Below are 13,957 nucleotides of genomic sequence, written 5' to 3' on the forward strand. Positions count from 1 at the left end.
CGCTGTGGCTTTTGGCTTGCTCCCTGTCAACCGTCTGTGGTAACGCTAACTTCCATGTCAGAGTTCACATAAACCATAGCAGCGTTCCGATTTTCTTTATCCTACCGAAGGAAATACACATAACAGAGTATAACACGGCATATGCTATTGTATATGCTTTCGATGGCACCAATCAGCTCTGACAGGCTTGTTGTGTTCCAGATAATATCCTCGGCTGCAAAGCAATAGGAATTCACATCTTAATTCAACTGCGAGTCTGTAAAAATGCATATGCAACACAAAAATTGACTAACCTGCCGACAGGGGCAGCTATGGGTTGTATACAGTTAGTATGCAGCATGATTCAAGATGATAAGTTCGTTGTCTGAAACCGATGATTGGGTACGGTGAGTAAAGCAGGGGTGCTAGCAAAATAACACATGCTGTCAATGACACGGAAATTAATCAGAAGTCAATCTCTACTCTAATCATCTCTGTCATCATGTGTAATATCTTCCTAGGCGGTTCCCGATACTGCAGCTTTGCTTGAAACATGCATCTTCAGCCCACTGATAGCAGATACAAGACTGACTAAACAGAAAACAGGCTGACTAAGTCCCTGAATAATCATCCAACTCAATCACTAAGCCTTCTCTTTATGTGATTGTTTAATCAAATCATGCATCGGTTATTTAACCGATAGACGATGGATCTGGTTATACGAAAACTGCGGTATTTTCATTTGTGCTTGCGTTATACTTTGTACCGCCTCAAGTAGCACTATATAAAGTGCCGCCGCCTCTCAAGTGTCTCACCCGGATCAGCATCTAACCATTCACCCTTCAAATCATACCAGGACCTGATTACCAAGATGTTGAAGTCACTCGTTACTCTTTGCATCATTCCAGTCTTCGGCCTGGCACACTCTGTCCCAGCTAAGACACTTGGACAATTACCTCTGGGTACTTGGCTCGAGAACATTGCTGTCCGCTCCAATGGCGACCTGCTGGCGACAGAACTCTGGCCCACAGCCAGTGTCTACACCGTCAACGATCCATCCTGTTCTAAGGGATTGAAAGAACTGGTCACCATCCCGTCGATCCAAGGCATCCTGGGTATCACCGAGCTATCGCCGGCTCCAGGCAAGCCTGAGACGTTTGTCTTTGTTGGCAGCAACGCAACGGGACTCAGTCAGTTGATACCAGGCACATTCAAAGCCTTTGCTCTGGAGTTCCAAAACAAAAGAAACCAAGCCTCGGTGAAGGTCAGGAAGATCAGCGATATGACGGAGAAAAGCACTTTCCTCAATGGCGTGGAAGCAATTCCAGGGGTTCCTGCAGTCCTTGTCTCCGATTCAGTCAAAGGATTCGTCGGCCGCCTTGATACAAACACAGGTGTCTTTGATGACGCCGCTTTTGAGTTTCCAGAAATGGCCCCAATCGCTGCTGGTGCGTTTGGCATCAACGGCATCAAGATTCGCAACAACTACCTCTACTTTTCCAACTCCAACGCCGTCAAGATCTACAGAACCGCCATCACAGCAGCTGGTTATCCAGTCAAGGGCTCCAAACCACAGCTCGTTGCCGACTTCTCTAAGACTGTAGCATTTGTCGACGACTTCGCGTTTGACGCACAAGGGAATATCTATGCTGCAAGCAACTCGGATAACTCTATTGTCTTTATAGATACCAAGTCTGGAAAGTCGCGAATTGTGCTTGGTGGTGTTGATGAGATGACAGTTTCTGGCTCCACTGCTGTCGCATTTGGCCGTACAAAGAAGGATAAGGATACGTATTACGTGTCAACCGGCGGTGGACTGTTCAAGCCTGTGGGAGGAACAAAGACAGAAGGGGCTAAGGTCGTCGCTGCAAAGGCTTGAAGGCACAGAAAACAGTATGTGGAAGGTACTCTGTTACATTCACATTAGTATATGAGAGATACAGCCCATCTGAGAATGGATATCATTTAATACATGTTAGTCAATTGTAATGTTAACATGAACGGGTCATATCCTGTAGTACATTTCGTCATATCCCTACTGCTGTTGTCTTCGCCTCAACCACTCATTGTAAGCATCAACACATGACCAACAATACGTCCAGTTGAGTACTTTCACCACTTCACTTTCAGTGCACCTGTCATCTGCACAGCGAGAGTTTATATCTCGTGACTGAGATCTGGCGACTCTACACCGCCTGATGTCCCAATCCCCGGATAGCCAACGTCCACACCGGCTACAGACATTGTTTATATGAATAAGATGGCACATTTCGTTACGGTTTAACAAAATGCAATACTAATAGTAAGTAGATTTAATTTGCAATAGGTTGTTTAGAATATTACAGAATAGGAAAGCGAATGAGCTGGCCAGCGATCAACGCGCCTTTTATACGTTGAACTTAGTGTGATTCACGACACATCTTCAGCAAGTGCCGTTTGGATTCAAGGCAATGAAGATTTGCTGTAATAAAGTGGAACAAATTATCAGTATGCTCGTTCATCGTTCTCACATCACGGTTCGATTCAGACACACTTAAGTATAATATATTTCTGATGGCACTGCAAATTTGTATTGGATACCCCAACACTAACTCTAGTAGAAGATGTTATCATTCTGCAGCTTGATGGTATTCAGATCCTCCAGATAGATAAGCGATTATCATCACACCTGTTGTATCACCTTCGTTCACCAGAGTTAAACGGATTTCCATTAGATTGTTTCAAGCTATATGCAGTTGAGTAATGTTTTTGTGAATGTAACAAGATCCTCGGCTAGCCCAGTACGCTTGTCCATCCTGGATTAACTGTCCCAGTTCCATCAAAGTATACAAGATAGTAAATAATTGTGGTGATCAGATTGAAGACTGTCAGTGTGATACTGATATCAGCTGTTGTGTCCATGAGGAGAAATCGCACAAGCCAACGATCAACTATACCACCCAGTCTTCCCAACTGGCCCCCTTCTGGTTTGACTGGGGGCTCTTCTTCGTCTTTTTCCGCATCCGCGCCTTGTTGGCTATCATCGGTTGGACGTTCCCCTTCTTCCGTCAAAGCTTCGGACGTCTCGGGAGTCTCGATTGGCAAGGCGAACAATCTACCCATGAGATTTAAAGCCTTGGCCACCAATATACTTAAGAGAATTGCACAGATCATCGAACCTGCAGCTTGAACCAATTTATCCGAAGCTGCAGGTGGCGGTGGTATTTTAGCCTGTGACTTTGACTGCCTGTCTTCATGTTTCCTTGGCTTTCTTGCTGCAGCCAAAGCCGTGATAAAAAGCCAGAATGCTCGAACAGGGATGACATGGGGTGAAGCCGTGATATCAAATCGCCAGCGCGAAACCACATACAGCATCCAGATAATAAGCTGTATTATCAGCAGCAGGCTGCATACAAGCGAGGACCAAGTACAGATTCGGTAAAAGGTGTCTGATAGTTGGAACTTGACTGAGAGGACGATTCTATGCCAGATCCAAAGTTGGAAAGGAGCCTGGAAAGGTAGCACGAGGAGGACAATGATGTCCAGAGAGTTATCTCCTTCGTCTGGGGGAGTGAATGGTTCCTCAGGCTCCAAGCCACACAGGTCAATCAGAAGTCTGGTAGTCGCTGCATAAAAGAAAACAAAGGCGCAAAACTGTGTCGCTGGAACACCTTTCAAGCTGATAGCCTTGATAATTTGAGGAAACACAGTGAAGATTGACAGCATCAGCTTGGCAGCAACCACACTGACTTTTGGCAACGCTCGGCGTGCACGTTGCACTGGCTTGGGTGCCCTGAGGACTCTGTAGGTGCTCAAGCACAGCAAGATTGTGTCACAGATGCTATCGAGCAGGGAAACCCCTGGGATACATCTCACAAGGTCGATGTTGCCGCCGAAAAGATCCCGACCTGACATGCGACTGCTGGTAGAGGGGAGGACAACTGCTGCTGCGGCCAATGAAGCGAGGATCCAAAATGCGGATTGGCCGCTGACCTCTTGGGGTGATTGTGCTTCAGTAGACATTAAAGATGGTAGTTGAAACTGGTTCTGCAAACATGATGGTTGAAAATACAGTTATTGTTACGATGGATGATAAGTAAGACAAGGGGTGGCGCAGCAGGAAACACCGCCCCCAACAGGTGACTACATAAGCCTGATTGCTTTCACTGTAAATCTCTGTGGAGTTTTGATACCTGTAGAGAGTACTATCCTAGCCGAGGTAGGTTGTCACAATCCAGCCAGCAAACAGTGAGAAGAAGTCACAAACTTGGCTTAGCTTGTGCGACTGGGACGCGATTGGGAGACATTTCCTACCGGTGGGAGAAAAAGCAACAAGGCAGGGGAGAGGCTGAGAGGGGAAAAGTGAAAATTGATAGATTGCGAATTACGATCGAAACATGACTTACCATATCTGTAAATTAGTCCATCTTCCTCTTCAACATTACTCCTGTTGCTGATCCCGGCATTCATCCATCTTATATACTAATAACGTTGATGGAAGTTTCGTCGTGAACATCAACTCAGAGGGTTCGTATCTATCGTCTGCTACAGTGGGGAAGCACATCGTCATAGTGCTTCTTGCTTATCCCTACACCCTCATGCAAGATCCGTTCCTTGTTTCGCAACTTTATCGACGTTACATCGGTTAAATCACCGATTCAGATGCTGACCGGTATGAAACTCTGCATATTCGTGTCACTTACCTTTTTCCGGGCGATTTTTCTTGAATATATTAACCCTTCTGCGGAATAGGGCGGCTATAGAAACAGCCGATGGGAAACACACTCGTCTTGGCGCATTTTTCTTATGTACGAATGTATGTTGTCTGCCACCAGTCTCCAGATATGCATATCCACTATGCAGATGCCTCGTTTCGGAGTAGAAAAAAGGAAGTACAGCATGTGTAGAGAGATCCCCGAGGTGTCGGATCGACAAGTCCCGAAAACTCACCCTCAATCTATGCGGGCATGTTGTATATCTGCAACACTGAAACCCCTCAGGTTAACAGCGAGGGCGGCCTCAAAATGCGCTGTCGGAACATAGAAATGGTCCCAATAGTCAATAATATTTTCAATCTCGTTCTCGACATCTCTTGCATTATCACGTTACAAAGATGAATCCAGTATCTCAACAGCTCATTGAAATATGGATTCTTTACACAATTGGCATCCTAATTATAGCCGCACGCGTTTTTTGTCGAACAAAGCTCGTGGGCTATAAGAATTATGATTGGGACGACTACCTGGTTGTCCTTGTCGGAGTACGTATGCATTTGTTCAAAAGGTTCTCAGCTAACATCTGCCATCCGTTAGTTCTTTTGGACTGCTGCAGTCATATTCGGGCGAATTTTCATTCACGACGCCAGCGGACGACACACTTCTGACCTAGACTTCGAACAACGAAAGAACATGGATACAAAGGAGTATGAGAAATGGGCCTATGGCTCTCAAATGTTCTTTGTCAGTTTGATACTCAACGTCGTTATCCTTTGGACACTCAAGCTCAACATGCTTTGCCTCTACAAGCGTGTTGTTCGAGGATTATGTACGGAACGTTTTGTCAAGCCTTTGATGGCGCAGGTGTTGGTGTCCTTTACCGTCATCATATTGACTCTGGCTCTGACATGTCGACCTTTCAACCAATTATGGCAAGTTTGGCCAGATCCCGGGCGTAGGTCGTCATATCATCATAGCATCTGGTGTTAGGCTAACGACATTGAAAGCAAAATGCGTTCCGCAAAACTTGACCTTTTTCGTTCTGATCCTATCTTTCAACCTCAGTACAGATGTCTGTATCATGTTGATCCCGATCCCAGTAAGTATTCGCAGTCACTTAACTCACACCTGCTTACAATGCTTTAGGTTGTTCTCGGCATTCAAGTCAATCCTTTAAAGAGGTTCTGCCTCTGTTTGTTATTTAGTTTGGGATTCCTTTGCATGTCTGCAGCAATTCTACGATTTATTGTGATACTCAAAGTAAGTACTGCCTGCTCTAGCATTCTTCACAATTATGCTAACCATTCGCGTTTCCAGTTGAACCAACATGGTGGATCAGTTATGTGGTCTCTACGCGAGGACTGCATAGGCATATTCGTCGGTCAAGCGCCTATGCTCAGGCCACTATTCAAACGTCGCTTTTGGATCTCTACGAACCCAGTATCCTCCAGCTCAGTCACCTGGGGAAAGAACGGTCACTTGCAGCATGTCCAGAACCAACTTGAAAGTCATGAGGTATATTGGTTGGGGCGTAAGCCCAATTCCAAGATGCGTGGCCCACATTCGATCACTAGCATCCGATCCATGACAGGGAGCCAAGAGCATATTGTGCAAGGGGATCAGGGACCAATTGCAACACCAGAACCAAGGTATGATCGTTCGAGCGGTATTGTAGTTGAGAGAAGAGTCGATATTGAGGTCGCTGGAGCCGGAGGGACATATACAGTCTTTGCACAGAAATCAGCGGTAGTGATAGGACAAAGACAGATGTAGCCAGACACAGTTTATGGAACCACATTCACCAAGACATCAAAAACTATCGTTGAATACTTTATTTTGCAACTTATGAATCAGGGCAAAAGCAGGCAAAACAACTGCAAGAAGACTGTATCGAGATGATAAAAAACGTCGAAATGGAAATCGTGAATACACATAAAGAAGTTCCAGACCCATCCGTGTGTACTTTACTTGTTCTGTCTTGCCAACGATAACACATCGACCAAGTTTCTACTTGTGACTGCGCTTACGCTCACTGCGTTCGCCCTTCTCGCGTTCACTCCTCTCGCTTCGGCGGTGCTTCTTGCTGCTTGATGACTTCTTTGTGTTGGATGTCTGGCTCAGGAAAGATTGAGCATCCGAGTCGTCTTTAATCTTGGGAGCAGGTTCCTCTGCTGGCGCAGGGATTTCGGGCTCAGGGACGGCCTCCTCTTCCTCCTTAGCATCCTCTTGGTCGCTACCCGCTGAGTCTTCCTTTTCCTTCTCCTTCTCCTCCCTGGGCTCCCTTGGTGTATCCGTGCCGCCAATGACGCGTGGCGCTCTCTTGCTGAGAACTCTGTTGATAGCAAAGGCTGCTAGGGTGGTGCAAAGACTTCCAGCTCCGAGGACTGCTAGAGGGTAGTAATCGGCGCCCTTGACTCTTCTAGCGATGGTTGTTGCGACTGCGGCTGCTCCAAAGGTCTTGAGAGATGGGAAAGGCGCACCCTTGACTCGGAGGGTGTATGCTGCACCAGCTAGTGATGCTGTCAAGCCAACGAAGGATGTGCTGACTGTCGCTGACGTCTTCCATGGACTGTCCTCGCGAATGGCGTTTTCAACGTGCCTCAAATGAAGAGTCGATGGGTACTCGTCGTAACTGGGCAGGTTCATCCAGACATAGTTACTGCCGTTGTGAGTCTCGCCATGGATGGCGAGATCGCCCAGATCGGGGAACTCAAGCGCGTTTCGGATGGCGATGGGTCGAGAGCTGGGGATGAGAATATGGAACATAGCCGAGCTGGCGCGTCGGCCGAGTCGCTTTCGGATGAAACGGATGTAAGCGACAAGAGCATCGAGGTTGTCGGAGAATCCGAGGAAGTTGCTAGGAAGGGGCTTATCTTGCAGAAGCTCGTAAAAGTCCGCATGCCACTCTGCATCGGGGTGGTAGAGAATGTAAAGATGTCTGTCTGAGGATGCGGATCGGCACTGACGACCAACAAATCGGTAGATGTGTCCAGCGAACTTTGATGGCTCGCTCTGGTCGACCCAAGACTCGGTTTCCTCTGGGGGCTCAATGCCCATCTTTCGGAGGTTGGAGTCATAAACGACGTTGACCTTGTTGGAGCCGAGTTGAAGCCTCGTTAAGAACCGTTGGAGAGGCTTTGACCACTCAGCGCCTCGGCAAACCTTGTCGAGACCTTTGAGATGAGCGTGGACGGTGGGGACATTGCCGTAATCCACGGTCTCGGCGACAATTTCATCGCTCTCACTTTCGTCGCCTAGAGACCTGGCCCTAGCAGCCTTGGCCTCGAGAAAAACCTCAGCGTCAAATGGGATTTCATAGAGCTGGTGCATCGCGCCGCCGCCCTTTCCAGCGCCTGAAGGGCTGAGAATGCGAGCAGCTGCCTCAGTGACTCTCGAGCGTCGAGAGCTCTTCTTGCCGTCGTTTGCTCCCATGTTGCTGGTGGTGAGATGAGATGCGGGGCAATGGGGGGTGAGGAGGCGATGTGGTCTCAAGAGACCTTGTTGCTTGTTTCTGAGACAAAAAGGTTAGTGGCCAGGATGTTGGATAGAGAAGAGTCAAGGACCAGGAAGGGACAAACCTAGCGTATGTAGTAGTTAGATCTGTTTTGCTTTGGCGAGCTTGAGTGGTTCGTTGCAGATCGCGGGTTTAAAGGTATCTCGGTAGATTCAAAGCTAGGAATTATGCCAGTGACCTGGTATCACCATTAGCTAATCATGTTGAGTGATTTGAGCCAATGATAACTATCAGAGACAAGCTGACTGGAGCATGGATTAGGCGGTGAGGAAAATAAACGGGACTGTTGATGACAAGACACAATAAGGAGTGTAGTCTCACACGTATACTAGGTTAGCAACTGACCCAGCCTTTCTTTTCAGTCCGCAGTTTTCTCTCGCCTTCCAATGCCAACACATGATGTGGCAAAGGCTTCACCGCCTTTAGGCTTTTTTCTCTCTTTGGGCGTTGGGACGTTTCAGGCCTGACATTTCATATGCGTGCCACTTCATCTTTCTGCGCATGGCACGTACAGCTCGATCCATTTACTCACGGTATGACATGTCTACTGGACAGAGCCTCTATCTCATCCCGACTTGTCGTCTTCTGTCTTGATACGTGGGGTCTTTGAGATCTTGGTACCTGAAGACATTGCGTCAGCGCGGGGTCAATTTCAGGTACGCGTCAGTCATTTTGAGTCTAGTCTCTCGCTCGGTCGCGTCGGAAGATGCAGGCAATGTCAAAGACGCATGCCATAGATACCTAGGTAGTGATATACGAGGCATGTGATCTAAGAAACTGGACTTTTTATACATCTGCAATTAATAACTGTACAACCGTTAAATACTTCTGGCATACACGTGAATAGTCTGCTGGTACCTCCTGATTAAAGACATTACATTATATCAGTCAAGCTAAGTCCTAGCAAAGAATCCCCTCGTGCTAAGAATAGACACGGTAAGAATGAACAGGCCGAACGGACCAAATCGATGACGCTACAACTACAGCTCCAAGGTAGGGGATTTCATCTCATCTCATAACCCCTGCCACGTTGACGTGGTACATGCGGGTCGCAAGGCCGATGCCGCTTCATCTCATGTTGAAGAGTCATGATTCAACGGCACAGACGCCGCACGACGGGGGAATGATTCACGAGTGATGAGAATTGTAACTGGAGTATCAAATTATGTCCCATCAAGCTCCCTTTACATTTTTTTCCTTCTTCTTGGTCATGACTGTCCCTTTACCAATATGGACACGTGTTACCCTATACATAAGGTACCTAAGTTGGTGATTCTATCCATGTGAGATGAAGGCCATGCTATGTGATCTACTGCGAGCAATACATGGATACAATATTCCTATGATTAAAGATAAAGGTTTGCGTAAAACTCACTGACAATAAGCCTTGCATTGGAAGGCTACAATAGCACAAAAACCATGTCTTCAAGAATAAATAAATATTTTTTAGAAACTAAACGGCTTCTCATGTCGCATCATTTAACCAACCCAGGTTACCTAAGCAATCAAGACAGTCTTCCATCTATCAACGTTTCATACACCAAACCCTCAAAAACAGACTCTTTAACAACGGCACCGAATCTATTACTGTTAGTGATTTCATACGTACGTGGAGCTTTGGGTAATTGGCATACCCATGACATTTTACAGCCTTCTTCAGCTTTCGCGCAAGAGCACTCAGACTCCTCGTGTCCAAACCGCCAAAGTCAGGCCGACATCGAATAATGTTCCATGCCTGGATCGGCGTCACTTCACCTTCACTCGATAGATCTGGCGCTAGACTCAACAATCGTTCCAGCATTTGCGTTGGTAGACTGTTAAAGGTGGCTGATATCGGTGGAGGCGAGCTGATGGTTGGCGACGGGTAATCGCACGCTGCTATCAGCTGAGCGGAAACAGTCAAGGCATGATTGCTAGGCTCGCAAGGTTTGTCCAGATCGCCGTGCAAGTGATCAAGACAAGGTTCCTCAATCCTTCAGTCATATTAGCAGGGATACTTGTAGTATAAATATGAGATGAGATGCAAGAGTTACTTACTTTAGCACAAACTCCACGCCTGCTGTGACTTGATCCACATCGCTTATACGACAGTTATACGCGACGCCTCTTTGACCAAAAAGAATGGGAGGTCTTTGGAAGCTTTCAGTTATTCCCTGGAAATCACCGAAAGATTCTGGCGATATCATTTGCGGCGACGAAATTGCGTCCCTTGGCTTTGTGCCGCCAAAGTCACTGAAGTGAAATGGCGAGGCACCGCTGGTTGACCCGGTTGTCCTTGACAAAGCGGTACTTTCTGAGGGAGGGTTGCTGCCATCGATAGCCATACCTATCCATTGACTAGACATCTGTTGTAGCGCATTTTCTAAATCAGAACGCAGTTGCTGACATTCGCGTGTCAATTCTGCTTCTTTGGAGCGCGACTTGGCGAGTTCTTCTTCTAGAGATCTCGTGTATCTGTCTTTGCGATTACGATATGTTCTTTTTTTCACGCGTCAGCATCATCAACAAAGTACAGTCAGCACATAATTCTCACTGTTGGGCTCGTCGCAGCTGGGCCCGCCTCTTTTCAACTGGGTTTTCCTTTGGTTCTGTATGCAAGGCCGTTAATAAGGCTGGACAGGGATTAGGCCGATTGGGACCGACTGACCCCCAGGGTTAAAAATCCGGAATATGTTTTTACTCATGGCGTTTTTTTAATATAAGTGAAATAGCAGGTAGGGAGGGAATGGGCAAAACAGGAAGAAAAGATTAAAGATCAATCGAGGTGAGACGTGACGTGACTTCAGCTGAGAGTTTAATGTCACTTCGCATTAGTCAGGCATCAGGGTTTGACTTTGGATGTGACGGCAAAGGCCAGGAGAGCGCTAGATGGGACCAAGTTTCAGTTGAGTCTCGAAGAGTTGGTTGGTTCTCTCGGCCTGTCGGCTTCTGCCACAGGTGGTTCAGCCCCAGGAGTGATGAGAAGATCAAGATTACCAGATTGGGTTAAGCGTGTCGGAGCTCATTCATCCTGTCTCATAGTTTCTACAGTGATGACGAGAAAACTACAACGCTTCAATGAAGTAAGCACAGTAGTCAATATATGAGGCCGACTGGCAATTGTTATACAATTAGTCACGATACATTTGTACTGTAGCCAGATGGGACATTGTTCTCATTATTTAACTTCATCAATTCCTTTATCTCATCTCTAATACACAATGGTGGTGGAACATTACTAAGTCTTGATGTCTTGACGTAGCTAACAAACACCATCACCTGTAAGCATATATAAACCTCGCAATTCAATATCTTCAAATCAACCTCGCTTATTCGGACAATACGCTTATCCATAACTCTATCAATATTAACCGTTCGTCCCTGAAAAGTTTCGCCAACCGTTGAATGCTATGCTATGGTGGACCGTTGATTATTCTGGGGTCAACCCGCTTGCGGTTAGTAAAACCCTGTCATGTTGCATTGAAACAGCAGGTAAAACGGTTCGACGTTGCAATGGAACCGCAACAAGGAAAGGGTGATTACAGTTCGAGAGCGCTTGTTTAATGCAGGGATGAAGCCAGGGGCTGAGATGCTTCCCAAAAGGGAAATATCGATTACTCGAGCCTGGGCTTCAGAATTGCAGATATTCAAGGCGGTTGATATGGAGATGTCGAATCAGATTTGCTATAAGAAAGAACACATCTGGATCTCCATCCAAATATTCTCACTCACTTCCATTCAATTCATCACACTTTACTATCTTACTTTCTCAGCAGCTGGTCTGTTATTTCCTTGTGCTTATTCCTCCACTCTTTCAGAACACTATCTTTTTTTTACCTTCAACATGTTTTCGACCTCCATCCTTCTCCCAGCATTGCTGTGCTTGACACAGACAGTCAGCAGCCACCCAGCATGCCGTCCAGAAATGAACAACAAAGCAGCCGCAATGGCCAAGGCCGTCTATATCCTCACAAACGACGAGACAAATGGTGTTCTAGCACTGCCAGTGGGCAACGACGGTACACTTTCCAAGGGCAAGGTTGCAAAGACTGGTGGTGCAGGATCTATCGCTGTGGATGCAGATGGTAACCCTGCCACACCTGACGCGTTGGTTGCTCAATCCGCACTGACAGTTGCTGGCAATGTAGGCCTAACACTTTCTTCAAAATTCTTCCATCATTCGCTAATAATTTACTCAGATGGTCTTCGCCGTCAACGCCGGATCAAACACTCTCAGCATGTTGACCGTCTCACGAAGCGACCCTACGAAACTCGAAATGGTTGGAAAGCCAGTCGATCTACCCGGCGAATTCCCCAACACCGTGGCTGCTTCTGCTAAGAGCAAAGTCGTTTGTGTCGGTATGACTGGCGCCAAAGCTGGTGTTTCCTGCGCCAGCTTCTCCAACAAGGGTCTTGGCGCCATGGATGAGCTACGCCCATTCGATATTAAGCAGACCACACCACCCAAGGGACCTACAAACACCGTTTCGCAAGTCCTTTTCTCCGACGACGATAGCATGCTATTCGCAATGGTCAAGGGTGACCCGGCTGTGAACAACACTGGTTTCATGGCCTCATTCAACGTTGAGCAAGCCAACGAAGCCATGGTCGTCAGCAAGAACGAGGCCCGAAGCTCACCCGAAGGAACAGCTGTACTTTTCGGTTCACAAGTCATTCCTGGTACTTCAAAGGTATTTGCTACCGATGCCTCATTCGGCGCCGCAATCCTCGATGTCGACGCCAAAACATGCGAAGCAACAACCGTGGCTACTGGTGCAGTTGAGGGCCAGGCCGCGACATGCTGGGTTGCCATCTCTCCCGTCACCAAGACTGCATTCGTCACAGATGTAGGACGTAACCGAGTTGTCGAGATGAGCCTTGAGGATGCTAGCGTTGTATCTGAGCTTGACTTGACCTGCAACGGTGACCCAGGTCTGATTGACTTGGCTGCCGCTGGCAACTTTATCTACGCTCTGTCTCCTGGCAACGGTACTACTGAGGCAGCTGTGACCGTGCTCGATGTGTCTGGTGGATCAGGCTCAGCAAAGATGGTCCAACACTTTGAGCTAAAGGGTATGGCAGGAAAGACTGCCATGGGAATGAAGGTGATGATGTAATGGGGTCAGGAAAGTTCTTGTATAGATATTATTCTAGTAATTGAATGTTTTGGAATAGCACAATAAATTGTTTAATAGTAAAAGTATCTACTCAATCTGAATTGTGACGAGCGCGAAAAAAGTATCCTAACATGTGATGGGAAGAAATAAGACAAGTGCTAGTGATAGCTTAACTTTCAGGAAGAGCATTAATAATATGGTCGGATAGTCTATCGACTTACCATTCCGTTCCCGTATACCATAATGGTTTGCCCAAACAGCCAGTGTCGCTGTTGTTTCCCCGTCGATATCTATGACTTCGATGTCCACACCATGCTGTAAGAGTAATTGCACTACAGCAACGTTACTAGAAGGCCATGAAATTGCGATTACACAGGGAGTGAAGATTGCAGATATCCTATCATCCCATCTGGTAGAGTCAACAGTCCAATGATTTCTATAAATGGATCAAAGTAGACTTTATGTCGTTGGAAACAATGGTGGAGATGAAAGTTTCAACTAAGTGTATATGGCGTCTGGTGGTGGGTACGCCACCAAGGACATTGACACTGAAGCAGTTGTTAAATGAATTTACAAGTTAGGATTAAGGTTCAGCTTAGCATCTGATCTTCATTGTGCACAGTCACTTTCCCTAATGATTGAGGGCGCCAAAGAGCGTTGCATTAAACGCCTCC

At 46.8% G+C, this 13,957-nt stretch overlaps 6 protein-coding genes across 6 annotated transcripts; 3 read left to right on the forward strand and 3 right to left on the reverse strand.

Moving 5' to 3' along the window:
• Window positions 1-850: 850 nt before the first annotated feature.
• On the forward strand, window positions 851-1,858 carry FGSG_02332 (uncharacterized protein; the record flags this gene model as incomplete). The annotated part of the gene is made up of 1 exon (XM_011319939.1): window positions 851-1,858. One exon carries the CDS (start codon window positions 851-853, stop codon window positions 1,856-1,858), a length of 1,008 nt encoding a protein of 335 aa, XP_011318241.1.
• An 893-nt stretch (window positions 1,859-2,751) lies between these two features.
• Window positions 2,752-4,367, reverse strand: FGSG_02333 (uncharacterized protein; the record flags this gene model as incomplete). The annotated part of the gene is made up of 3 exons (XM_011319940.1): window positions 2,752-3,093; window positions 3,373-4,005; window positions 4,365-4,367. The coding sequence occupies 3 exons, from the start codon at window positions 4,365-4,367 to the stop codon at window positions 2,752-2,754; spliced, it is 978 nt and encodes a 325-aa protein (XP_011318242.1).
• Window positions 4,368-5,071: 704 nt separating this feature from the next.
• Window positions 5,072-6,446, forward strand: FGSG_02334 (uncharacterized protein; the record flags this gene model as incomplete). Its single annotated transcript, XM_011319941.1, has 5 exons — window positions 5,072-5,218; window positions 5,271-5,628; window positions 5,681-5,772; window positions 5,820-5,933; window positions 5,991-6,446. The coding sequence occupies 5 exons, from the start codon at window positions 5,072-5,074 to the stop codon at window positions 6,444-6,446; spliced, it is 1,167 nt and encodes a 388-aa protein (XP_011318243.1).
• A 73-nt stretch (window positions 6,447-6,519) lies between these two features.
• Window positions 6,520-8,105, reverse strand: FGSG_02335 (uncharacterized protein; the record flags this gene model as incomplete). The annotated part of the gene is made up of 1 exon (XM_011319942.1): window positions 6,520-8,105. The coding sequence occupies one exon, from the start codon at window positions 8,103-8,105 to the stop codon at window positions 6,681-6,683; it is 1,425 nt and encodes a 474-aa protein (XP_011318244.1). The 3' UTR covers window positions 6,520-6,680.
• Window positions 8,106-9,666: 1,561 nt separating this feature from the next.
• Window positions 9,667-10,511, reverse strand: FGSG_02336 (uncharacterized protein; the record flags this gene model as incomplete). The annotated part of the gene is made up of 3 exons (XM_011319943.1): window positions 9,667-9,684; window positions 9,797-10,160; window positions 10,225-10,511. 3 exons carry the CDS (start codon window positions 10,509-10,511, stop codon window positions 9,667-9,669), a joined length of 669 nt encoding a protein of 222 aa, XP_011318245.1.
• Window positions 10,512-12,010: 1,499 nt separating this feature from the next.
• On the forward strand, window positions 12,011-13,363 carry FGSG_02337 (uncharacterized protein; the record flags this gene model as incomplete). The annotated part of the gene is made up of 2 exons (XM_011319944.1): window positions 12,011-12,310; window positions 12,366-13,363. 2 exons carry the CDS (start codon window positions 12,011-12,013, stop codon window positions 13,281-13,283), a joined length of 1,218 nt encoding a protein of 405 aa, XP_011318246.1. The 3' UTR covers window positions 13,284-13,363.
• Window positions 13,364-13,957: the final 594 nt, after the last annotated feature.

This window comes from Fusarium graminearum, chromosome 1 (assembly GCF_000240135.3).
Source record: "Fusarium graminearum PH-1 chromosome 1, whole genome shotgun sequence".
In the NCBI taxonomy this organism is placed as follows: Eukaryota; Fungi; Ascomycota; class Sordariomycetes; order Hypocreales; family Nectriaceae; genus Fusarium; species Fusarium graminearum.